Below are 25,774 nucleotides of genomic sequence, written 5' to 3'. Positions count from 1 at the left end.
TGTGGATTATCTCTCAATAAAAAACAAACAAAAACCCTTTCTATTTGGGAGTTAGATGACCAAGGCTCCAAATATTGCCCGGTGACCCCATGTAAGCATAACCCTTGGTGTGTCCTTTTTCTCTGACCTGATGTAACAACTCCCAACTCTGAGGGTGTCCTGGGCTTCAGAAGATGAGGGATGTGAAAGGATGAATGCTGAAAAAACTATATTACTGTTCTTTATTCATAATCACCAATGCAGGGAACAACCCATTCCATTGGTTAGCAGTAAACAGATAAAAACCAAACAAAACACCTGAGCTGTATCCATACCATGGAATGTAAGCCAGGCATAAAAAGGAATAAACTACTGATGTGTCAATAACATAGATGAATCTGAAAAACATGCTAAGTAGAAGAAACTGGGCACAAAAGGGTGCATATTGAATGATTGACTTCCATTCTGGAAAAGGTGAAACTATAGGGATGGCAATCAGGTCAATGGTTACCAGAACTGGGGGTAAGAGGAGAGGATTGCCTATAAAGAATAGGAGGGAACTTTTTGGGGTGATGGAAATATTCTGTATCTTGATTGTGGTAATAGTTACATGACTACATACACCTACTCATTGAGCTGGGTGCACCTCAGTGGCTCAGTCAGTTGAGCATCCTACTTCGGCTCAGGTCATGATCTCATGGTTTGTGAGTTCGAGTCCCACATCAGGTTCACTGTTGTCGTCAGTGTAGAGCCTGCTTCAAATCATCTGTCCTCTTCTCTCTCTGCCCCTCCCTTGCTTGTGCTCTCTCTCTCAAAAGTAAATTTAAAAAACATTAAAAAAAACTCATTAAGCTGTATACTTAAAAAAAGTGAATTGTATTGCACATGAGTTATGCCTTAACAAATCTGACTTCCCTCAAAAAAACCAAAAAACTATAGTGCCATCCAAATACAAGATATCATCCATCAGACATTATCTGTAATGCTTTCCACAGTTCTGAAATAACTTTGTGAAATATAACAAATGTAAAAAAAATACAATCCAGAAAAGACCAAATACGTTTCAGGAAGATATGTGTTGTTCGGCTATCTGCCTTTCCGAAAGGTCATTTTGACACCCCAGCAAATGCTCGTGTGTGAGGCAGCTGGTCCCACAGTGGAGCAGCTGACCACTTGAACTGTTTGGGGATTTTCCTTGTCATCACGTTTTGGGTTTTTTTGTTTTTGTTTTTGTTTTTTTCTTTTCTAAATCACCAGAGTAAAATTAATTCTGTGTCAGAACTGAACAGTGAATGTTTCCTCCACCCCAACCAGGGCAGTCCTTTTTCCTCCAGGGAAAGAAGACAGGTATTGCTGATTGATCTTTTGGCCTGACTACTGCCATCTTAAGAAACGCTATGCTCCAAAAGTAAATAAGATATAAAATAAGAAGAATCTGTAGCCAAAGACTAGGTGAACAGACAGCAGATTTTTAAGCAGAATAGGAACAAGAGTGAATCAACGCAAAGGTGAAGTGCTAACAGTAAGAAAGACCCTGCTCAGAGGCCCCAGCACTGCAGCAGAATCTCTGCCTAACAGTCTACAGGCCCTCTGATCAATGCCCCTGATTCGATAGATGATATTTGGAATGAAATTCCAATCGATAAAGTGACTGGAGGAGCTCCTGGGGTTCATAATGAAATCTGCACTAGAACAATTGGGAGTGAGGATATAACCTCCTCTTGCATAGAACTAGAGGCACTGAAAAGACAAACTGCCAGTTACCGGTGGCGTAGACAGCTTATTGTCCACAGGGACCAGGGGAGCCCTGGCCCATAGGAGGCGCTCCAAGAACGTTGGTGGGATCATGGAGCAAGGTGTTCAACGGCTCCTGGAAGAAGGCCCTTGGAAGAGGGGCACCCAGCCTGGCAAGCTGCCTTGTACTAAGACTTATCTATGATCTATGTTAAAACTAACCAATGATCAAGCCAGGCCTGTTTAACAGTCCTGCCACAGAGGATCTGCACACAGCCTCATTTCATTTCGACTGACAACAGGACCTGTGACCAGGTGGGGGTTGGGATGCCAAGTGTTAGGGTTCCTGAGCCGAAAAACAAGTCTTATCAAGGAGCTCACAGGCTAGTGGGGAAGAGAATCCTGGAAACAAATAATTACAATAAGTTGATAATGAAGAGCTCACCGTTAGTTGAGCAGGCATTATGAGCCATCCGATAACCCTGTGAGGCGAGAACTATACCTGTTTCACAAATGTGGAAACTAAAGTTCTGAGAGGTTAGGAGCTGGCCTGAGGGAGACACAGAATCTGAAACAGGCTCCAGGCTCTGAGCTGTCAGCAGCACAGAGCCCAACGCGGGGCTCGAACTCACGAACTGCGAGATCATGACCCGAGCCGAAGTCAGATGCTCAACCTACTGAGAGACCCAGGCGCCCCTAGGGGAAGTATTTTTTTAATGTCAACTTATTTATGGGGGTGGGGAGTTACAAAGAGAGGGAGAGAGAGAATCGCAGAGCCCAAGCTGAAATCAAGAGCCAGATGCCCACCCGAGCCACCCAGGTGCCCCCTGTAGTGGAAGTGTTGGCGGAGACCAGAGTTCTCCTTATTATGGCCCGGAGACGTCAGAGGAGGTCCTCTGAAGTGCCCTGGATACTACATCTCGAAGCATTGGCAAGCACTGTGGGCCCAAGGGGAAAAGAGGCAGATGGCTTCATGGCTTGTCAGCTGTCAGTAGGCTGGTAGACCAGACACTCCTCTACAGGACACGTGCCAGGAGGCAAGGGGGATGGAGGGGTGGAAGATATAGGCAGGACCAGACTGTGGGGGGTTGGTGTGCTAAGGAGTTTGGACTTTCCCCTGGATACCATGCAGAGTCACGAGCATTTGGATCTGTCTACTGACATGAGACTTGCCCACAAGAATGCTCACACAGGAAACAGGCCAGATAGCAGAAGCTGTGAGGTTGAAGCCTGGGGTGGGGCCATCAGGAAGCCACTGTTGCCATCCAGGTGGGGCCGGAAGGCTTGAATTGGGCAGGGCCAAGGAGCTCCTTGGTCAGAATCTGTCCAGTGGCCAGCTGGGTGCAACCGTTACCGAGTATCCTGACTGAGACCAGCACTTGCCAGGCTGAATCCCCTTCAGGTCTCTCAGGATTGCATTTCTGAACCAAGCAGGACACCCATGGCTCACAGGGCTCACCTTTAGCCAGTGACCAGTTTCAGTCTCTAGGACTCTACTTCCCCATTTGTAAATATGAGTGGATTTAACTAGATTGTATGTATATTTAGGGTGTCTTCCTGTTCTGACATTCTGTGAATTCTTTTTACGTTAGATTTTCATGGTTTCAGGCATATGAGGCCCCCAGAAATCTCACAGACACATTTGGACATTGTCCAAAGGCACCAATTTGCCCTTCTTTGGTATTTGTAAGATTAATTTGGTAATCTTGCATACATTGGAACAATCTCTATATGTCAGTTTGGCACCGTAATGGTTAATTTTATGTATTAACTTGGCTGGCCTGCTAGGGCCAAATATTTGGTCAAATATTATTCTGAATGTTTCTGTAAAACTGTTTTTTTTTATGAGATTAACATTTAAATTGGTGGACTTTTGGGGCGCCTGGGTGGTGCAGTCGGTTGGGCGTCCGACTTCAGCCAGGTCACGATCTCGCAGTCCGTGAGTTTGAGCCCCGCATCAGGCTCTGGGCTGATGGCTCAGAGCCTGGAGCCTGTTTCCGATTCTGTGTCTCCCTCTCTCTCTGCCCCTCCCCCATTCATGCTCTCTCTCTGTCCCAAAAAATAAATAAACGTTGGAAAAAAAATTAAAAAAAAAAAATTTAAATTGGTGGACTTTTATATGAGAGTAAAGCAGATTCTCCTTCATAGTGTGGGTGGGCCTCATCCAATCAGTTGAAGGCCTTAATAGAACAAAGACTGATTCCCCAGGGGTGCCTGGGTTGCTCAGTAGGTACAGCATGACTTTGGCTCAGGTCATGATCTTGTGGTTTGTGGGTTTGAGCCCTGCATCGGGCTCTGTGCTTACAGCTCAGAGCCTGGACCCTGCTTCAAATTCTGTCTCCCTTTCTCTCTGCCCCTCCTCTGCTCATGCTCTCTCTCAAAAATAAATAAACATTAAAAAAAAAAAAAAGATGGATATCCCTACCTCCCCCAGCAAGAAGAAATTCTTCCAGCCTATCCCGCAGATTTTATTTTTTACTTTATATATTTTTAAAGTTTATTTATTTTTCTAGTAATCTCTACACCTAATGTGGGGCTCGAACTCATGACCCCAAGGTCAAGGGTCTCATGTTCTTCCAACTGAGCCACCCAGATACCCCTATCCTGCAGACTTTACCAAATCTCCACAATCATGTGAGCCAATCCTTGAAAGTCAATCAATCTGTCTGTCTACGGTTCTGTGAATATGCTACAGCCACAGGAAAGAATGCACTTTATATACTGACATGGAAAGTTCTCCAAGATATATTAAGGATAGTACATATAGTGTATAATCATCTGTATATAAAACAAAAAGAGTAAACATTTGAATTCTCATTGGTTATATGTTGGGGAAAAACCCTCTGGAAGGATACTTAAGAAACTAACAGCATGGGGCGCCTGGGTGGCTCAGTTGGTTGAGTTGATGTCCGACATCGGCTTAGGTCACACGGCTCTGCGCTGACAGCTCAGAACCTGCTTCAGATTCTGTGTCTCCCTCTCTCTCTGCCCCTCCCTAACTCGTTCGTGTTCTGTCTTTCTCTCTCAAAAATAAAATAAAACATTAAAAAAATTAAAAACAAAAAAGAAACTAACAGCAGGGATTATCTGTTGGAGGAGAGTAGTAGGGAAACTGAGTAAATGGGATAAGGCAGAAGAATTTTTTGTTTTATTCCTTTTCATACTCTTTGATAAATGCACATATTCTTTGACCCAGCAATTCCACACCCATTTGTTTACCTTATAAATACACTTCCACACATGCAAAATGACATACCTACAAAAATATTCAGATGCAGCATCATTAATATGAGAAAAAGAATGGAACCAACCTAAACACCTACCAGCAGGAAACCGGTTAAATAAATCATCCATGTGAAGAAACATGGTACATTTGTTACAGAGGACTGCTCTCTCTGTTCTGATGTGGAACGATTTCCAGGGTAAGTAGAAAACAAAGCAAGACGCAGGATGCCGTGTGTACTTCCCACTTGTGTGGGAAGAAAATCAGACCCTATGCCTGTGTATTTGCAAACACGAGAAAAGAGTCCAGAAGGGCACAGAATAAACTGTAACAGTGGTTACCTCTGGGGAAAGGCACCAGGGAACTAGGGAATGGGCGTGAGGCACAAATTACTTCACAATGTACCTTCTGAACCACGGGCACGTATTATCTACTCACAACGCAGAGGACTAACCACTACACGATCACGGCCATGTATCATCTATGCTCAATTTAAAAAATTCCCGAGGAGGAGGGACGAGGCAGGAGGGGAGAAATCACATACGAGGTGGGGGCCCAGAGTCAGGGGAACACAAAGCATTCGTACGCTACGATCTTTGTAATGTTTTTAACCTGAATCTCCCCTGAACTGCTCTTACAGATTCCAACTTTGGACGACAGTTTCACAGAAGACGCAGGGCCTTCCCCAAAACCGGGAAAATAAGCGTTGCAGATTAGAGCAACGGTGTTCTGCGAGGCAGATGACTCTTTCATCCATGCACAGAGACAACTGGATTCACACCTTTTCTTCAGAACCTTTTTTATTCAACATCTAACCAACAGAGAAGGTCAGCCTGAACCAAAACAAGCTAAAATAGCCTCATTACAACACAACAGGGCACAACCCGAAACGAGGACAGAGGTTGGCCTCGGTTCTTTACTGAGCAGACGAAGCAAGTATTTATACACAGGTGCCCCGTTCAAAACTGATTAGCCATGCACCACCACCACCGCCACCACCACCGAGGCAGGGCGCGCACAGATTGCTGGGGCTCCCCACGTGTGTCAGCCACCGAGTCCGCCTCTTCCTCAGCCATAAATAAGCCCTTGCTTTTTGGAGGGGAGGGTGATCAGCGGGCATCTTGAGTGATGGCACCATCTGTTTACTCTGAAACTTTGATGGGGAAGTGACAACTTATTTCCTCCCCTGAATCTGAGAAGCAATAGCCTGTCTGAATACCTAAAAAGTGTCCTGGGAGATATAGGTGCTGGAGGTTCCCTTTACAAAGAATTCACAGAGTAATGGTGTAGGGCTCTTTAAGTACTTAATCCTGTTGTTTTCCAGAAACCTTTGCACCTGGGCTCCCGAGAAGCAAGCAGGGCTGTTATCAGCACCCCACAGGCCTGTGGGTGAGGCGCCTCTCAGAGCAGCCACCCATGGAAGGGGAGGGGGCAGGGAAGGGGGCCAGACATCAGCTGAAACACTCCATGCTGGCTCTGACCCGCTCCATCTCGTGCAGGAAGCTGTAGAACTGGGGCAAGGTTAATTCTGGGGAGAGAAAATTCAGCTTCAGGTACATGTTTCCAACTCCACAGAATCATCCGAGAAAACGAATTTCCACCCAAAGAGTTTTTTCTGTTTCTTTTTTGACTTAGTACATCTAAGCAGCTCTTGATGGGTAATTGACCATAATAAAGAACTGAGAGCCTTGAGCAGAGAAGGGTTCTCTCGGCTCCATACAGAATTTAAAAGCGGCCTAACTCCACAGCACAAAGAGATGAAAGGACATTAGTCAGGACGCTCAACGCGACTTCTGCAGCAAGGGCTGCTTGCTCTTCAGTCTTGCCGTCCCTTCTCCCTGCGCTTTCCCTTTTTCAAAGAGGCCCTTCAACTGTGGGGTCTCCAACCTGCCGACGGCTTATTATTTACGAGAGGAGAGGCAGCGGAATGGCTCCTCCACAGCTCGGTTATGACTTTGTGCTAGAAGAAATGATTTGTGGTGCTTCACGAGCCCACAGACTGAGGAGAACGCGGGAAGAGTGAAAAGGCTCAAATGGGAATTCGGACTCACCTATGTACAAGTTTTCAGTTTGATTTCCTTTCTTAACCACCAACTTTAACTGATTAAAAAAAGAAGAAATAAAAAGCTGAAATTAAAATGATGACAACTGGGCAAAGAGATTCTTGAAACCCTTCCACTTAAATATCAAAGCATCCAGCTTCGGACTTGAGAGTCGGACGGGAGCGGTCTGGGCGTCTATCACTGAAACTTCTAACAATTTGCATGATTACAGAACAATCGAGCTTTTAAGAACAATGTCAGGATCCTATTAATCCGAGAGTAGGCGTGTCAGTGGCCACATTTTTGGCTGACAATACTGCTCGGAGATACACAGGACCTCCACGTCCAAACTGGGTATTAAAAAAAATCCAATGTCGATTTTATAATTATTAACCAAGTCAAAAATCTACCCATTTTCACAGATCAGGAAACTTACTTGTAAAAAAATACTTCCCACTTTTTCCAGTTCACTGCTCCCGGATGTCACTGTGACACAAAAGAGAAAAGTAGTAAGTGATGGGTTGACAACGGACTCTGAACACCCCAATCTTGCAGACTGTCCAGCAGAAGCCGTGTGGGGACGAGTATGAGGACAGCAAAATGTGCTCTTCAGGAAGTCAACTGACTGAGAGCCATGGATAGAAACAGCTGCCCAGTGGCAATACAGAGCAGCCGCTGCTGGCCCCAATCATCTTTGAGGACTGAGGACCTGTCCTCCCCCTGGAAGCTATCTGAAAGCCTCTGCACCCCCGCCCTACATCCCCCAAATGACCCAGGACTGGCTCTAACTAGTTACCTCCAAATTTCCACTCCATATCTATAAGCTGGTTAATCATCAGAGTCTGTCCTATAGCCCATCGAGCAAGGGTGGGGGCATTCTGCTTCCACTGAAACAAAAGCAAAAAGCCAAAGTCATAACAATGGGGAAAATCCCCCTTCTTCATTCTGCCCCCAACACGGCAATGTATTTATTTATACAGACAAGGTGAAGAATGCAGAACTAAGGGCCTGGCCTATAGGCACAGATCTGGGGGATGTGGGAAGCAAAGAGGGGCAGAAGACGATATAAATGTTTTTCTTCTTTTAATGTTTTATTTACTTTTGAGAGGCAGAGGGGGACAGAGGATCCAAAGCAGGCCCCATGCTGACAGGAGAGAGCCGACACAGGGCTCGAACTCACGAACCACGAGATCATGACCTGAGCTGAAGTCGGAAACTCAACCAACTGAGCCACCCAGGTGCCCCTAAATGTTTTCTTTCATTCCAAGATTTGTTCCAAATTGGAACAAAAACTGTATGACAATTAAAGTCAGACAAATCAGAGGCAAAAAATTAGAGATGCACCAAATAGTGCCGTTTAAATGCTGTATGTATGTTATTTGCATGAAATCAAATGAAAACCAGTAAGCTGGGGAAATAACACATAATGATGAATGGTTTCTCCTTAGTCGGCATTTCTCATTTGTTTCTATTCATGAAATAAAAGCAAACAATCTTAATTAACCTTGATTAAGAGGAATTACGATACCTTTTCAGAAAAGTAAGTGGCTTTCTCCTCACTAAGACCTATAAGAGAAGAGAAGGAGATTTTAACATCGTAAAGAGCCACTGGGCCTGTCACCCTGAGCAACCTCCCTCGGTGATGACCTACCCAGAGTTATGAAATCAGCCCGGACCTGATCAGCTGTGAGACTCTTCTTCAAGGCACCTGGGAAACAGGGGAGAAAGCAGTTAAAAAGGACAAATCAGTAATCAATTGGCAGTAGGCATCAATGGGCAAAAGGGATACACAAAGACGTGGCCGGTTCCAGGAAGATCTCAACCCAGCTGCGGAGAAGATGCAGAAAGGAAACGACTGGAGAACGTGACAGCAGGTTCTATTTATTGTACAACACGGGTGTTCACCCTTCCAGAAAGTACGAAGGAAGCTAGAGACAACAGAAAGGACTTTATGGACTTGGGGCTGGGGGGTCCCTGATCAGAGGCAAGAATAAGGCCTCAGATTCCTGGAGCAACATCGGGGAGCTCGACGTCAGGCTGGGCGTAAGGGCAACAGCCTAGAACTGCGCTGGGCAATACGTAACCATAAAGATGTGTGGCTATTTAAAGTTTCTTTCTCTCTTTCTCCCAGCACCCTCTTAGGTTGTAATTAATTAAAACTAAACAAAATTTAAAATTCTGTTCCTCAGTTGCACTAGCTGTTCTGAGTCCTCGACAGCCACATGGGTTCAGTGGCCACGGTACTGGACAGCACAGATCAGAGACCATCTCCGTCTACCTAGATAGTTGCGCTGGCCAGCGCTGCCATAGAGAACCTGCTTTCAGGACGTAAACCAACACGGACTAAACAGTTGGCCTCTATGACTCACAAGTTACTTCCAGAGGGACCGGGCAAAGCTCCTCACAAGCCCTGCGATCACTCCCCTGTGGGGGCTGCTTTGTTCTGCTTGCGAGCTCCAATTCCTGAAAACAAAGTGTTGCCAGCAACCTGGGCTTCTCAGTGTTCAACCTCAGACTACAGGCTAGAGTCACAATTTGGAAACCACTTTAAAATTTTCCACTTCTTAGTCTTCCAGAAGATGACTAATTAAAGAATAAGAAGATATCCACCACCATCCAGGGAGGGCCCTGAAGTAATACCCTAAACCCAACTCCCCACCCCCATCTCACTCCAGAAAAACAATCCTAAAGCCTGTCCGCTGCAAAATAAACCATGTAAACAAAGGGAGGAAATCTTTTATCGTCAAAATCAGACTGAGCAAGGAAGCCATAGGGAAATAAAAAAGGCAAGACACCCGGAAACCCTGGCCATAAAGGCCCTAGAAAAAGGCCACTTCCTAGCCAATTCAATTAATTCATAACTACCACATGTACAGCCCCTTAGTGTATACCTAGCTCAAATCCAATATATTGCTTGATGATCCCAAAGTACTCTGAAGTGGGGGATTGCTATCGAAGCCTTTAATTTACCAGGAAAACTAAAGATCAGAAAGATTAAGCTTTGGGGGAGAAAATCTGGCAAAGGCACATAGTCAACAACTGCACTGCCAAGAAGTCACCCAACAGATACACTCCCGAAAGTGCACTGAAATACACGCGTGGCAGCGGCTGGCCACCTCTAGAACCCCTAAGCTCTTCTCTCCCTTGCTCACTCACCTTTTTCTACAACATGCCAGGCAGGTTCCCACCTCCTGGCATTTGCCTTTGGAGTTCCCTCTGCTGGGGACACTCCTCCTCAAATCTGCACACAGTCATTCCGGCCTCTCCATGAACATCCCCCCTCCATTTCAGGCGGAGCCACTCTTCACTGGCACCCTCCTACTGCTACGCTTTTCTGCATTGCATTTATAACCACCCAGTTTCATGTTACATATTTATTGTCAATTTTTCCACTAGAATGTCTGTTTGATGAGACTAAAGACTTGGTCCGTTGTGCCCACTGTTGTGGCCCACGTCGTACTTTAAAAATATATTTGCAGGGCACCTGGGTGGCTGCTCGGTGGGTTAAGCATCTGACTCATGGTTTCCGCTCGGGTCATGATTTTCCAGTTCATGAGATGGGGCCCCGCATCGGGCTCTGCGCTGGCAGCTCAGAGCCTGCTTGGGATTCTCTCCCTCTCTCTCTGCTCCTTCCCTGCATGTGCTCTCTCTCTCTCTCTCTCTCTCTCTCTCTCTCTCTACTCTCTCTCTCTCTCTCTCTCTCAAAATAAACATTCAAAAAAATTTAAATAAAAAAAAATCTTAAAAAATATATACATGTGTGCGTATACACACACACACACACACACACCTGTATATATTTGCATCATGCTAGGCCTCAAGCCCTTAATGAATCTTCCTTTCTTTTTATTAAGATATAATTGACCTATAACGTTGTGTAAGTTAAAGGTGTACAATCTGTTGATTTGATACATTCATATATGGCAATATGACTGCCACTGTAGCATTAGCTAATACCTCTATCACATCACATAATTATCATTTCCCTTCTGTGGTTAGAAACTCTAAGATCTAGCCTCTGAGCAATTTTGAAGTTTATAATACAGAATTGTTGACTATAGCTCTTAACTTCTTTTTCAACTTTCTCCTTTGGTGATACCTTTGCCCTAAGCACAAGACAGGCCTGAAGCCTTGACTCTATGTCACACAGAAAGAAAACTGTAAATCCAGAGCTGGAGTCTCCAGGACATGCCACTTGGGGAAATCTGAGAATGTCCATCTTTGAACACATCTAACCAGGGGCGCCTGGGTGGCTCAGTTGGTTAAGTGTCCGACTTCGCCTCAAGGTCATGATCTCACAGTTCATGAGTTTAAGCCCCATGTTGGGCTCTGTGTCCAGAGCTTGGAGGCTGCTTTGGATTCTGTGTCTCCCTCTCTCTCTTCCCTTCCCCCATTCACACTCTTTCTCGCTTTCAAAAATAAACATTAAAAAAAACACACATATAACCATCTGAGATGGTTTATAAAATCCTTGAGCACCAATTGTCACTGGAACAGTTGCCTTGGTAAACCCTTATTGCCATCAAACAGTATGGGGGACAACACAGAAGTGTATGTCCAGGGGACGGTTTCAGTTTTGCCAGGAAACAGTTGGGAAATTAGCGAATTGTTCTACTAGCCAAAAATCTACATAGGCTTATTCTGTATAATAAAGGAAACTCAAGGAAAAGAACTAAGCCTTGGTTAAAACTCCAGGAGAAGGAAGCAGATGGAAGATGATGGTAAGCCACATTTAGTGAGCCATCACTGACCCTGAAGGCTGACCAGCCGAATCCACTTCCCTGAAGTTCACGGAAGGACAGAAGTCATAGTCACTGTGCATGCATTTACTGAGCACCTACTAGTGCCAGCACGATGCTAGATGCTGGCAAACATCAATGTGTGCGGTCGTGAGGCTTACATTCTATCAGGAAGAGAAAGACCACAACAATAATGTAACAAGTAAGAAGGCCATATAGAATATGACTAAAAAGTGCCATAGAAAGAAGTAATAGAGGGAAGTGAGGTTGGGAGTCCTGGGGAACTTAGTTCTACAGCTGTTTAATACCATTTGTGACTATTGTTCATTGTTGATTACTCTATTTTTGCCCAGCCAGAAAGAACTCCTTTGGGAGAAATGAAGGGAAGTTATCAACTTTTCCTAAAAAAAACAGTTACTGAGTGTCCACAAGGGCCACATATCTTGCTATGTATTAAAATAAAACCAGGCTTTGGGGTGCCTGGGTGGCCCAGTCAGTTGCGCATCTGACTTTGGCTCAGGTCACCATCTCACAGTTCGTGGGTTCGAGCTCTGCATTGGGCTCTGTGCTGACAGCTCAGAGCCTGGAGGCTGCTTCAGATTCTGTATCTCCCTCTCTCTCTGTCCCTCCCCCATTCACACTGTGTGTCTCTCTCAAAAATAAGTAAACATTAAAAATTTTTTTCTTAATAGGGGCACCTGGGTGGCTCAGTTGGTTAAATGTCTGACTTCAGCCCAGGTCATGATCTCATGGTCTGTGAGTTCGAGCCCCGCATCAGGCTCTGTGTCGACAGCTCAGAGCCTGGAGCCTGCTTCAAGTTCTGTGTCTCCCTCTCTCTTTGATCCTCCCCCATCCATGCTCTGTCTCTCTCTGTCTCTCAAAAATTTTAAAATAAAAGTAAAAAACAAAAAAAGTAAAAAAAAATTTTTTTAATAAAAAAACAAAACCAGGCTTCAGTAGTAGCCCTACAGCCAAGTAATCTGTAATCTGGGAGCTCCCTGTGTCTGGGAGACAACTCGTAATGATAACAACAATCATAATATTAGCAACAGTGTGGCCACTGCTTACTGAAGGATTTTACAGTTATTATCTTTATTCATATAATGATATATGAGCTACTATTAGGAGCTCTGTTTTCTGAAGAAAACAGATTTTCAGAGAGTTCAGTAACTCAGCTCAAGATCTCAAAGCTGTTAAGTAGCCATGGTGACAAGTAAGCATACGAGGGGACATCCAGCAACCAAATGCAATGCGGGGCCTTCCCTGGATCCTGACGAAAGCAACCAACTATAGACAAATAAAATGTGTGAGACAATGGGGACACTAGAACACTGACTGCATATTTTAATTTTAGATAATGGCACTGTGGTTTGATACGGGGAAAAAAAATTTATTTTTTAGAGATGGTAATTAGGTATTCAGAAATGAAATGATATGACCTGAGACTTGCTTTAAAATGATCCAGTTTGGAGAGCAGTGAGAAGTGGACGGGTTGTACATGAAACAGTCTGGCTATGGGCTGATAACTATTGAAGTCAGGTGTTTCTTTAAAATTTTTTTTAATGTTCATTTATTTTTGAGAGAGAGAGAGAGACAGAGCGTGAGCGGGCAAGGGGCAGAGAGAGGGAGACACAGAATCCAAAGCAGGCTCCAGGCTCTGAGCTGTCAGCACGGAGCCCGACGCTCCATGGGCTCCAACTCACAAACTGCGAAGTCATGACCTGCGCTGAAGTCAGACACCTAACCGACTGAGCCACCCAGGTGTCCCTGAAGTCAGGTGTTTTTTTAAGAATTACACACTAGTTAGTAAAAGAAAAACATTAAAACACACACACACAAACCACTGGGCTTTACACCAACCAAGGGAGGTAGTAGCCCCAGCTTTTCTACTGTAAGATCCTAAGCAAGTCACTTCTTCTCTCTAGGGCTCTGTCTCTATCTACAAGACAAAGATTAGACCAGATCAGCCTTTACAAAAAGGTTTTACTTGACCCTCCCCCTACAAGAAGAAGGAGGAGGAGGAGGGGAAGGAGAAGGAGGGTTTCATGGTTAACTGTTTCTCAGATACCGGATAAGCAGGTTTCTTTATTGCAGGACTTTTCAGAGCCCAAGATATGTTAATGTGTGTGTCTCTTCAAGGTTCCAAGGCTGGGGGAGTGGGAGGGGACCATATTTCCTGCTTCTAGCTGACCACATAAGCCTTTTCTGGATGAAAACACCAAGTTGGGGACAACTGATCTGGAGGGTTGAGGCTCCTCCAGCTCTAACAAGGAGGTCTTACTGCAAGGCAGGCCCGGGATGAGGAAGGAGGTGAGGACCTCGAGGCCCTTGTATTTCAGATGAGATTGGGAAAGGCCTTGAACGCCACTCTGAGGGCTACAGATGTCATCATGTGAAGCAAACAGTTGTGAGGTGCAGCGTGACCCCCGCTGTGCTGCAGACCGTACTCCAGGCCAGGCTGGAACCTGGGATGGAAGAGCCCTGTTGGAGACTCCACTGCCACAAGAAGGCACGAAGGACTAAGAACTTATTCCGGGCTGAGGAAAAGGACAAGTGACTTATAAGTTACACTCTCAGCTGCTCAGTCCTCATAGTCTGAGGAGTCATAGGACTGAAATCAACTACAATACATAAATCGAAGCTTAGCAAGCACCGAATTAAGTGCTTTGCATATATTAACTCATTCGTTCCTAATGCCACCACCATAAACTGCTCTTATCGCTCCATTTTTCAGATGTGAAACTGAGGTTGATTTGCCCAAGGCTGAATAGCTACATAGGTGATGTGATCGACCCTCAAATCCATGTGAGACTGCAAAGCCCATCTCTTGATTGGTATGCTGAGTTCCTTGGGGTTCTCTGCACCTATACAAAATGATCTGCTGTAAACAATGACAACCAATCTTGCCTGAAAAACGTACGCCCGACATCCCCTGGGAGGCGACAGGATCCCCCAAGTTCAGTTCAACTCACGCAGCATATACTGAGCATCGCTTCATGTCATCACTTTACTTGTAACCTTGGCTCAGGAAAGAAGTACGAGATCTTCCTCTGACTTCAAAGAACAAGCTCTCTGTCGAAGCCACAAAACAGACACATGTAAAACAGCATGAACAATAGAAAACTGTAAGTGACTGTGGCCCAAAATGGTAACTGTAGATAAACACCATCTCTCGGGAGCTGAGAGGAAGGGAGGTCACTGCAGACTGAAGTGGTTTAGGAAGGCTTTCTGGTGGGAGTTCCCGGGCTGGGGAGGGGTGAAGGCAGTCTGACAGGGCTGAGGGGCATGGGGAGCAGAGCTAAGGAAGACAGCAAAGGAGGGAGGCAGGGACGCCAGAAGACAGAGGTCTCCTGAAAAATCAGTGTCCACAACAGCTGTTGGGTGGACAGGTCCCCACCTGCAGACAAACCCACTCCCACAGATGTAGGCTAGAGAATGAGAAAGAAAATGTGCATGCCGGGCAGCTATCCTAACGCTCACACTCGGGAGGGCATAATGTCCTAAGGATGTTCACCACCGCACTGTTTCTAAGAGTGAAGGGCTAGAACTAAAATGTCCGGCCGCAGGAGACAGATGGTTAAAAGACACATCCAGTCCACGGCACACACAGCCCTGAGAAGAATGAGGTTCACATGGACAGGTCCCCATGACGTAACAGGTATGACAAAATACAAGCTGCACGAGCACTTTTACGGTTTACCACCATTTACGGCAAACAGAACATGAATGCACACGCGTGTGAAAATATAAAAGGATACACGGCAAAATTAAATTGCGATGGTGTCTGCAGACAAGAGCAGCATGAGGGTCAAAGGGGATCTTTCCCTTCTGACTCTCCAACAGCTCCGCACTGTTGTAGGTGTGCAATGAAAAATGTATGCCCGCGTTACAAAAGACCGCGCACATTCTCCTACAGCCTTTGGTTCACGTGCCTTTAACCCGCCACGAGAGCAAAAAATGCGAGAATCACACACACAGAGGATGGGAAAATGTCACAGTTGGAAACATTGGGAGGTTCTGATTCGAGCCCCCAGAACATCAGGAACCTATGACAGGCAAAGGAAAGGACCTGCACAGAGACATGGGAGGGCGCCCAACTTTCAGCGCAGCACCGGGCTGAGAGCCTGGGGAACATCAGCCCGTTACCAATTTGTAAAACGTGCAAACCGGGGATGCTGTTTCACCCACTTTCAGCCGGGTCAGCATCGACTCATTCTTTGAGACTGGGCTCAAATGTCGCCCCTCTCTTTACATAAAATTAACTTTTAATTAAGTTGCCAAAATCTAGCAACTTTTTAGGCAAAACATAGCCAACAATAAACAAGACAACCTGCTGACCCTCCACCCAGATAATATAGTCACAGTTAACATTCTTTTTTGTTTTTGTTACAAAAGTAGGACTGTGGTAGTTTTATAAGCTATTATTTTTATTAAACAGTTTTATAAACTGTTATTTTTATTAAACTATTATACTGCGAAAGATTTTCCATATCATTACATTTCCTTGATAGCGTCTTTTTAAATTATTACATAATTTCAAAAATTAGAGCAACCTTTACTGAGGTTGCATATGTTAAGCATATGTTTTATATTATCTCAGTCTTCAAAACAAGCCCCGTCCACACACCAAGAAAAAGCTCAGACTGGGGGGAAAACGTGAGAGAGGGGCTGCTGCTTGGGGTTGGGAGACAGAGGGTACTTGGACAGTCACACTACTCATCGAGTGACAGACCCACGTCTACCTAACTCAGAACATGAATTTTTGACCCCCATGATGTTCCCCTGTAGAAACAGCACATTATACTAATCTCCAACTATTGGGCTATTGGTTTCTAATTGTTCTAGACCATTAAAACAGTGCTGTAATGGATGTCTCTACAGCTAAACCTTTGTGATCGCCTCCCTCCTGGCTAGAAACTTTTCCTGATTGCTCTAGGCAAACTCTACCTTTGAAGCCATCTGTCATGGAAGACCTTTTCTATTTTGAATCCACTGTGGACTAATATTTTTGAAAAAAAAAACAAAAACAGAAATTAATTTCCAGAAATCTGAAACGAAAAACCACATACAAAATATAAGCCCCAAATGGTTAAAATGGTAAATTTTACATTATGCATATTTTACCACATTAAAAAAAAAAAATACAAGCCCGTGGGGTGCCTGCCTGACTGGCTCAATCAGTAGAACATGTGACTTTTGATCTCTGGGTTGTGAGTTCAAGTCCCACGTTGGATGTTTAATGTTTATTTATTTTTGAGAGAGAGAGAGAGAGAAAGAGACAGAGCATGAGCGGGGAAGGGAGAGAGTGAGGAAGACACAGAATCGGAAGCAGGCTCCAGGCTCTAGCTGTCAGCACAGAGCCCGACGTGGGACTTGAACTCACAAACCCTGAGATCATGACCTGAGCTTAAGTTGGACACTTAACCAACTGAGCCACCCAGGCACCCCCCCCAAAAAATAAAATCTTTAAAAATATATGTAGATAAGCCCCATTTTAAAAATCAGTAAATTCAAAATATTTTGCCAGATTGCTCTAATTTCGCAAAAAGAAGCTAACTGCCTACTCTCGATTTCTATACACTGTGCAGGGGACCAGATAGCAGTTTGGGGATGGAAGCTGGGATACAGAGTGCACTTTTAGCTGTACCTCTAGTTCACTCTACTGCGGTTATCTGTGTACCTGGCTTCCCTCCTAGACTGAGTCCCGCCCACGTCTGGTTCTCCATTGAATGCACTGGCTCAGCGCCCAAAGCACGCTTGCCAACTCCGTGGTCTGAAACACTGTTCAAAGAACGTCTCTGGCCTCAGCTGCTAAGAGAGGCTACTCACCATTTGGAACCAGAAGGAGGCTTTTCACAATGCTTCTGAGAGGGCCAAGGCTGATCTGATTGGTGGTGGCAAACTCAGAGAGCTGAGCCAGAAACCTTTCCACCTGCAGAGAGGGAACAAGCCAGGCCTTCACTTTCTAAGCATCTCAGGGCTGTAGACCCACACTCAGCACTCTCCTTATCACAAGGTACTTTACCTCTTTTGGCTCAGTTAGGAAGTGGAAAAGCACTTCTGTCAAGGCTGAGAACTGCTGTGAAGAGAATAACACAGAACATCAGCAAAATTCTACTCCTGGGTCAGTGTTCCCACATCTCATCCACATATAGACCCTTTGGAGAGAACACACAGGTGCTGATACCTGTCTGATCATCTTATAGTTTAAATATTCACAATACCCACTACCCAGTGTCAATATATCAGTATCACCATATTGTCTGAAAAACTTGTATATCTTAGTGGAACACCTGGGAGATATGTATTGAGAGACTGTGAGTGTATGCACACACATGCACATGCACATCTCAAGGGTCCAAATACACACACACACACACACACACACACAGCCTGAAAGGAAAATCATTGGAAGATTAATAGCAGTTGTTTTGTTTATATTTCCACATACTTATTATTCAAACATAAGCCAATCCAAATATATAATTTCTTATTCTGCCCCACACAAATGTTAACATACTTCATAAACTTTTTCTCTATTTTTTTTTTTTTGAGAGAACCCAAGTTGGGGAGGGGCAGAGAGAGGGGGACAGATCTGAAGCGGGCTCTTCACGGACAACAGTGAACCTTACGCAGGGCTTGAACTCACAAACCATGAGATCATGACCTGAGTCGAAGTCGGGTGCTCAACTGACTGAGCCACCCAGGTGTCCCTCTACCTTGTTTTTTAAAGCAGTTATTTCTGTGGAGTGAGATTTTGGGTGATGTTTATTTTCTTCTGTTTTCTCTATCCATATTTTCTGGATTTCTTCCCCCACAATAAACATTATTATGTATATAACAAAACAGTAAAATTTACACTTCCTTATACACTGTCTTAGAACAGACTCTTTTTTTTTTAAGATTTTATTTTAGGGGAGTCTGGATGGCTCAGTTAAGTGTCTGACTCTCGACTTTGTCTCAGGCCATGATGTCACTGTTCATGAGTTCAAGCCCTGCATTGAGCTCTGTGCTGAGTGTGGACCCTGCTTGAGATTCTCTCTCTCCTCTCTCTCTGCCCCTCTCCCACTTGCACTCCCTCTCTGTCTCTCGAAATAAATAAATAAACTTAAAAAAAAATTAAATAAATACAAATGGGATGTAAGTGAACCCACACACTGTATCTTACCTTTTTACATTCAATTATATCTTAGAGATTGATCTTATCAGTAGATATAATTCTACCCAGTTTTTCCCAAGAGTTTATTTTTAAGTAATCTCTACACCCAACAGGGGGCTTGAACTCACAACCCGGAGATCAAGAGATACACGCTCCACCAACTGAGCCAGTCAGGTGCCCCTCTACCCAGTTCTTTTAACAAGTGCATGGTATTCAACTGCATAGACAGTATAATTTAGCTCCCTAGGGATGAACATTAGTGTGTGTGAGTGTGTGTGTATGCGTGTGTGTGCACATGTGCTTTGTTGATGTTACTGCAATGCTGCAATAAATATCCTCCCACATATTTTTTTGACATACATGTCTACAAAATACTTTTTAAAAATTTCTTAGGTCAAATAATATGTACATTTTAAATTCTGTGTAAAATGGTGCCAAGTTGCCTTGCAAAGAAGTTGCATGGATTTACATTTCCACCAGCCAATGGCACATAAATATCTACCTTCTCAAAACTTCATAGATATTCCCTGGAAACATTTTAACCAATGCTGACCCAGGGGTTGTCTTTCTGTGGTATTTATGATAATAGCTTTGCCTAACTGCTGATTCTATATAGTAAAAACAAGAAAAGTCAGGGACAAGCTTCAGACAGTGTCTTCAAACTGTGAATTTTCCTTTATTTAATTTTTTTTTTTTTTCAGCTGTGGATCTGTGGACCATCAGATCTTTGGCTGACCCTTTGCCAGCCTGAGCCTTTTAAGAACGAGAGCAGCTGTGAAGCCCTCCAGCAGCTTTTCTATTTCCAGGCCTCAGCCTAGCATTCAGGCTCAACCTCCCTGTGAGGCCTCATTCCCCCATGTCTCCTCTCAAGGGGAGCCTCAACTTCATCTGGTCGGCAGGACATGCTGTCCCCCATCCCTATCTCCACTTTTCCAAACCCTCCTTTATCCTTCAATGCTCTGCCAAGACACAATGACCCTCCCAACAAGAAAGTGACCTACCCAGATTCTTAACTTCTAAGGCTCCCTCTTGGAACCTTGCCTGAGGGCACTTAGAATTTTAAATCTTGATAAGAAAAGACTTGTCTTAGCAGAGAAGGTTCCTTGTATACGTTTGTATGGTCACAGAGCCTTAGTTAATGAAAGTGCATAGTTAAGTATTTGTTGAATAAATCTCCCTAAATACTTTCCTCATTCTTTGCCTTTTTGTATCTGCATAGCTGTCTCGCTCTGGAATGCTCACCTGCCCATCACCATCCGAGAAATCAAAATCTTAACTGTTCTCACTAGTGAATACATGGAAAGACGCTCCAGATCATTCCAGATGAGAAATGCAAATAAACAAAATAAGGAAATGCCACTGCTTTACTTATCAAATCTTCAAAAATAAAGGTCTGATGACACCAGTGCTGATGCAAGTAAGTGCCAGGAAACAGATGTGCTCCCACTGCTGATGAGAGGACAAACTGGGGCAACCTTTCCAGACAGCAATTTGATAGTCATATCTAATTTTTATTTATTTATTTTTTAAATCTTTTTTTTTTAACGTTTATTTTTATTTTTGAGACAGAGAAAGACAGAGCATGAATGGGGGAGGGTCAGAGAGAGAGGGAGACAGAATCTGAAATAGGCTCCAGGCTCTGAGCTGTCAGCACAGAGTCTGACGCGGGGCTCGAACTCACGAACCGTGAGATCATGACCTAAGCTGAAGTCGGACGCTTAACCGACTGAGCCACCCAGGCGCCCCTAATTTTTATTTTTTAATTTATTTTTAAAAAACATTTATTTTTGAGAAACAGTGCGAGTGGGGAGAAAGGCAAAGAGAGAGGGAGGCAGACGATCTGAAGTGGGCTACACACTGATGGCAGTGAGCCCCATGTGGGGCTCGAACCATGAGATCATTACCTGAGCTGAAGTGGGATGCTTAACCAACTGAGCCACCCGGGTGCCCTGATAGTTATATCTAATGTTTAAATGCTCATATCTCTTGACCTAGTAATTGATTGCAGGAAGAACACCCTTCAGATATGTTCCCAAAGGTAAACCCAGCCACATTTACACAAAGCAGTTCATCGGCAGCACTGTTCAGGAAAACAAAAGACTGAAAGCAACTGAAGTGTCTATTAACAGAGGGCTAGTTAAACAAATTATGGTAGATGCATTTCAAAGAATATCATGCAAAAGAGAAAGAGGCTAGTCTAATCTCTTGTGTAAAAAAGAAAATGTTTTAACGGCTACCCATATATATACAGGCAGAGGCAGACTTTTTTTTTCTCCAAAGATACACAAGAAACTATTAAAATGTCAATTTCTGCAGAGAAGAGAAACAGGTATTTTAACTTCATACCTTGAATACTGTTTAAATTTTCTAACTGCATGTGTTGCTTTCATTTATAGCTAGATGAGAGGATTACAGACCATTTCTTTTTTTTCTAATGTTCATTTATTTAATTTGAGAGAGTGCACACATGCCCACGTGAGGGGGACAGTGGGGAGGGGGGAGTAGGGGGGATGGGAGAAGGGAGGGAGAGAGAGAATCCCAAGCAGGCTCCCCACGCAACAGTCCATTTGACACTCCACTCGATCCCAAGACTGCAAGATTAGGACCTGAGCTGATATCACTCAACCAACTGAACCACCTAGGCGCCTCATTCTTCTTTATATTTTTCTGATTTTCCTCTCAAATAACCATTCTAAAAATTATTTTTATTTTGTTTTTAAAATATTTTTTAATGTTCATTTATTTTTGAGAGAGAGAGAGAGAGAGAGAGAGAGAGAGAGAGTGAGCAGGGGAGGGACAGACAGAGAGGGAGACACAGAATCCCAAGCAGGTTCCAGGCTCTGAGCTGTCAGCACAGCTTGAGGAGCTCGAACTCAAAGACCGTGAGATCACGACCTGAGTGAAAAGTTGGACGCTTCACCAACGGAGCCACCCAGGTGCCCCCCAAATTATGATTTTTAAAATCATATTCTCAAGGCTCCACATTACCTAGGACTGGTCCAAGCCATTACAGGATGTATCTAGGTGAACTCAGCATTGTACTTTGTCTCCATTTTCTGACCTGCCCTAGCAGATCAAAATTTCCCCAGCATAAGAGGCTGTGTCCATCAACCCTTTGCACACCTCACTGTGTTTAGTGGCTATTTGGGTACAGTAGGGCATTCAGATAAATACCCACAGAGTGAGCAACAAATGGTGATGCCCACATTAATACAGTGATTCTTTTTCTCCTTGAAATCTAGGCCTCAGACTTCAAAATAAATTCGGCTAATAGAGTGGGTACTCGGGGAAATCTGATCACCCAACAAAAGGCAGGGAAAGGACTCTGCTAAGTTGCTCATCAGGAAGAAGCTTTCTGTGTTAAAAAACCAAGGTAAAGGGGCACCTGGCTGGCTCAGCCAGAAGAGCACGCACTTCTTGATCTCTCGGGGTTGTGAGTCTGAGCCCCACACTGGGTGTAGACATTACTAAAATTAATAAATAAACTTAAGAGAAAAGGGTTAAAGGTCCAGAGTGTAGTTTAAGGTTAGAATGAGTAAAAAGCAAGCTCTGATTTTAAAGGACGTGGTTTATATTTTTCCATGAATACCAAATTGGAGGAGGTAACCTTAGGCATCATAGCATCCTGTCGCTTCAAAAAAGTTTTTTAGCAGCAGAATCTTTTTTATTCTCCACATGGAAGTCTTCCAGAAAATCCTGCCACACATACAAGTAAAAGCTAAGCAACCTGGGTAGGGAGGTCATCTGGAAAGCTCTGTTCTGTATATTTAATCCCCCGGAATCTAAAATCAAGCATCAGGTCCTGAATTCCGGGTTCTACCACCCCCGGTGCCTGACCTTAAACAGGTCAATTTCTGGGGTGTCTGGGCGGCTCAGTCGGTTAAGTGTCAGACTCTAGCTTGGGTCATGATCTCACGTTTCAGGCGTTCAAGCCCTGCGTCGGGTTCTATGCTGACAGCTTGGAGCCTGGAGCCTGCTTCAGATTCTGTGTCTCCCTTTCTCTATCCCTCCCCTGCTTCTCTCTCAAAAGTAAATAAATAAACATTAAAAAAAAAAAAACAGGTCAATTTCTTTCCCTGAACCATTTTTCTTATCTTATCTTATGGGAATTATAACAGCACCTACCTTTTATTTTTTTTTAAACTTTTTTTAACGTTTATTTTTGAGACAGAGAGAGACAGAGCATGAACAGGGGAGGAGCAGAGAGAGAGGGAGACACAGAATCTGAAACAGGCTCCAGGCTCTCAGCTGTCAGCACAGAGCCCGACGCGGGGCTCGAACTCACGGACCGTGAGATCGTGACCTGAGCCGAAGTCGGACGCCCAACCGACCAAGCCACCCAGGCGCCCCAGCACCTACCTTTTAGAGTTGCTACACATAAAGCACTGAAAACAGTGCCTGCCACATGGTACATGCTCCATAAATGACCGCTATTTTTGTTCAACCACTCTGTGATCCAGTTTCCTTAATCTGTAAAATGGGGATGATAATAAAACCTACTGCCTAGGGTGTCTGTAAAGACTCAATGACGTAACATACATAAAAGCACTTAGAAGCGCTGTATGATAAACAGTGGCCACTAGCCACATGTAGCTATTAAACACTTGAAAAAGGCTAGTCTAGGGGCGCCTGGGTGGCTCAGTTGGTTGGGCGTCCGACTTCGGCTCTGGTCATGATCTCGCGGTCCGTGAGTTCGAGCCCCGCATCGGGCTCTGGGCTGACGGCTCAGAGCCTGGAGCCTGTTTCCGATTCTGTGTCTCCCTCTCTCTGACCCTCCCCCGTTCGTGCTCTGTCTCTCTCTGTCTCAAAAATAAATAAATGTTAAAAAAAAATTAAAGAAAAGAAAAGAAAAAGGCTAGTCTAGGGACATCTGGGTGGCTCAGCTGGTTGAGCATCTTGATTTCAGCTCAGGTCATGATCCCAGGTGGCAGGATTCAGTCTTTTGTTGGGCTCACGCTGAGCATGGAGCCTGCTTGAGATTCATTCTTTCTCTCTCTCCCCCTCTCCCCAGCTTGGGCTCTCTCTCTAAAATAAAGAAAAAAACTCAAAACCCTATTAAAAAGAAAAAGGCTAGTCTAATTTGAGATATGCTGTAAATGTGAAACGCACACCAGAATCAGAAAAATTAGTACTAAAAAGTAAAATATCCCCCATTGATATTTTTTATGTGGATTAGATGTTGAAATGATAGTATTTTAATATACTGGATTAAAGAAAACATTAAATTAGCCTTCTGTTTATTTATTTCTTTACTTATTTATTAAAGATTTTATTGTCAAGTAATCTCTACTCCCAATGTGGGACTTGAACACACAATCCTGAGATCAAGAGTCACAGCCAGGCACCTTCTTTTTAATTTTTACATATGACTGCTAGAAAATGTAAAATTAGACATGTGGCTCGCAATTTATTTCTGTTGGACAAAGGGGCTTCAGAATATGTCTGGCACTGCAATTACTTTAGGAGAAAACAGTAGGTTGTAGGGGATGCTGAGATGAAGGACAGGGAACCCCATCTCCTGGGAAGTTAAGACTTGGTGGGGGGAAACAGATGCACCTTTACAATGGTGGTGAGAAGTGCCATTTTAACCTATTTATTTTCGCTGCCTTGGTGCTTTGAAAAGGGCATCCCGGCCAGCAAAAGGACAGGAAGTCGGCTGGCTGGCATTTGCTGCCCAAACAAACAAAAATCAGCCTCCCCACTTACACTATCAAGGTGGGGGGCGGGGGAGGGGTCCTCCACTGTGTAGACTATATGGCTTCTTTCTTTGAGGACTGCCAGGTATTCCTCTTAATTGGGAGGTAGGACAATCCCACCCTGGCCTGGCCATTACCCAAACCCACATGCGACCCCGGATTACCTGCCCCTACTCCAGGCTCCCCCACCTCCACCCCCGGGCTCCCAGGGGATGCAAAGACCCTCAGTCTCCCCAGTTGGCCTCCCTACTGAACGTCTCAAATTCCACAACTCCCCAAACTCCCTAGGCCTCCCGACACCCCAGTCTGTTCCCTCGGTTCCCCACAATGCTTTCAGCCTCATCGAGGCTCCCCTCAATTCCTCTTCCGAGATCCCTCCCCGTTCTCACGCCTCCCGGAAGTCCCACGTCTGAGTCCCCACGCCCCCGGGACCCCTCAGCTGGCCTTAAGGCCTCCTTAGAGCCCTCGGCCCCCCGAACTGTCCTCAGACCCCAATTTCCCTCTCAGCCCGCCCCTGAATGTCCCTAAGGCCACACCGCGCCCCGGACTCTCCCCGCCCCCAGGCGGCCCTCGGCCCACACCCCTCCCCTCCCTCGGCCCTCGGGACCGTCGCGGGCCCGCGCCCCGGCCGCCCGGCCCACCTGCGCGCCCAGCTGGTTCAGCTGCTGCATGTCGCCGCCCACGGCCTCGGGCACCGGGTCCTGCGTGCAGTGCAGGCGGCCCATGGCGTCGGCCCGGCCTCGCAGCGCCCGCCGCCTCCCAGCTTCCTCCCTCGCCGCCGCCCGCCTCGCCGAGCTTCCGCAGCCGCACTTTCGCCACGGGCCCTCCGGCCGCCGCCGCGCTCCTCCCCCGGCCGGCCTCGGGGCGGGGCACTCGCGGAGCCGCGGACACGCGCGGGCCCCGGGGCGGGGCAGGGCGCCCTGGCTGGGCAGCAGGAGCGTGCGGCCGCTGCGACCCCTGGAGAGGGCGGAGGAGCCCAGCCGCGAAACGCGGGATTCCATGCGGGATCTCCAGCTCGGTGACCCCAGAACACCTCAATACCCTTGGCCTCCCTGAGCCTCAGTTTCCCTATCTGTAACGTGATCCCAGCGACGGCTGCTTAACTGAGCTAATCCTCCTAAAATGTTCAGAACATAGCCTGGCACAAAGGAGGCCCTCAATCAATGGTTAGTGGCTATCATTGTGATAGTTATGCATTCAGC

The 25,774-nt window shown here is 45.3% G+C and overlaps 1 protein-coding gene across 3 annotated transcripts; it reads right to left on the bottom strand.

Annotated features, from left to right (window-relative positions):
* Window positions 1-5,718: 5,718 nt before the first annotated feature.
* On the bottom strand, window positions 5,719-25,373 carry COMMD7 (COMM domain containing 7). Of its 3 annotated transcripts, none has more exons than XM_045053753.1 (9): window positions 25,214-25,373; window positions 17,743-17,796; window positions 17,547-17,649; window positions 8,630-8,686; window positions 8,507-8,544; window positions 7,775-7,865; window positions 7,415-7,464; window positions 6,988-7,063; window positions 5,719-6,464 (listed from the first exon to the last, which is right to left on the bottom strand). In XM_045053753.1, exons 1-9 carry the CDS (start codon window positions 25,295-25,297, stop codon window positions 6,388-6,390), a joined length of 630 nt encoding a protein of 209 aa, XP_044909688.1. In that variant the 5' UTR covers window positions 25,298-25,373; the 3' UTR covers window positions 5,719-6,387. The 3 variants fall into 3 exon arrangements, with proteins under 3 accessions (XP_044909688.1, XP_023107107.1, XP_044909689.1); XM_023251339.2 differs by having other exon boundaries at window positions 6,988-7,036; window positions 25,214-25,372; XM_045053754.1 differs by having other exon boundaries at window positions 6,988-7,036; window positions 17,743-17,793; window positions 25,214-25,371.
* Between the last annotated feature and the right edge of the window lie 401 nt (window positions 25,374-25,774).

This window comes from Felis catus, chromosome A3 (genome assembly GCF_018350175.1).
Source record: "Felis catus isolate Fca126 chromosome A3, F.catus_Fca126_mat1.0, whole genome shotgun sequence".
In the NCBI taxonomy this organism is placed as follows: domain Eukaryota; kingdom Metazoa; phylum Chordata; class Mammalia; order Carnivora; family Felidae; genus Felis; species Felis catus.
This window is presented reverse-complemented; position numbering and strand designations above follow the sequence as displayed.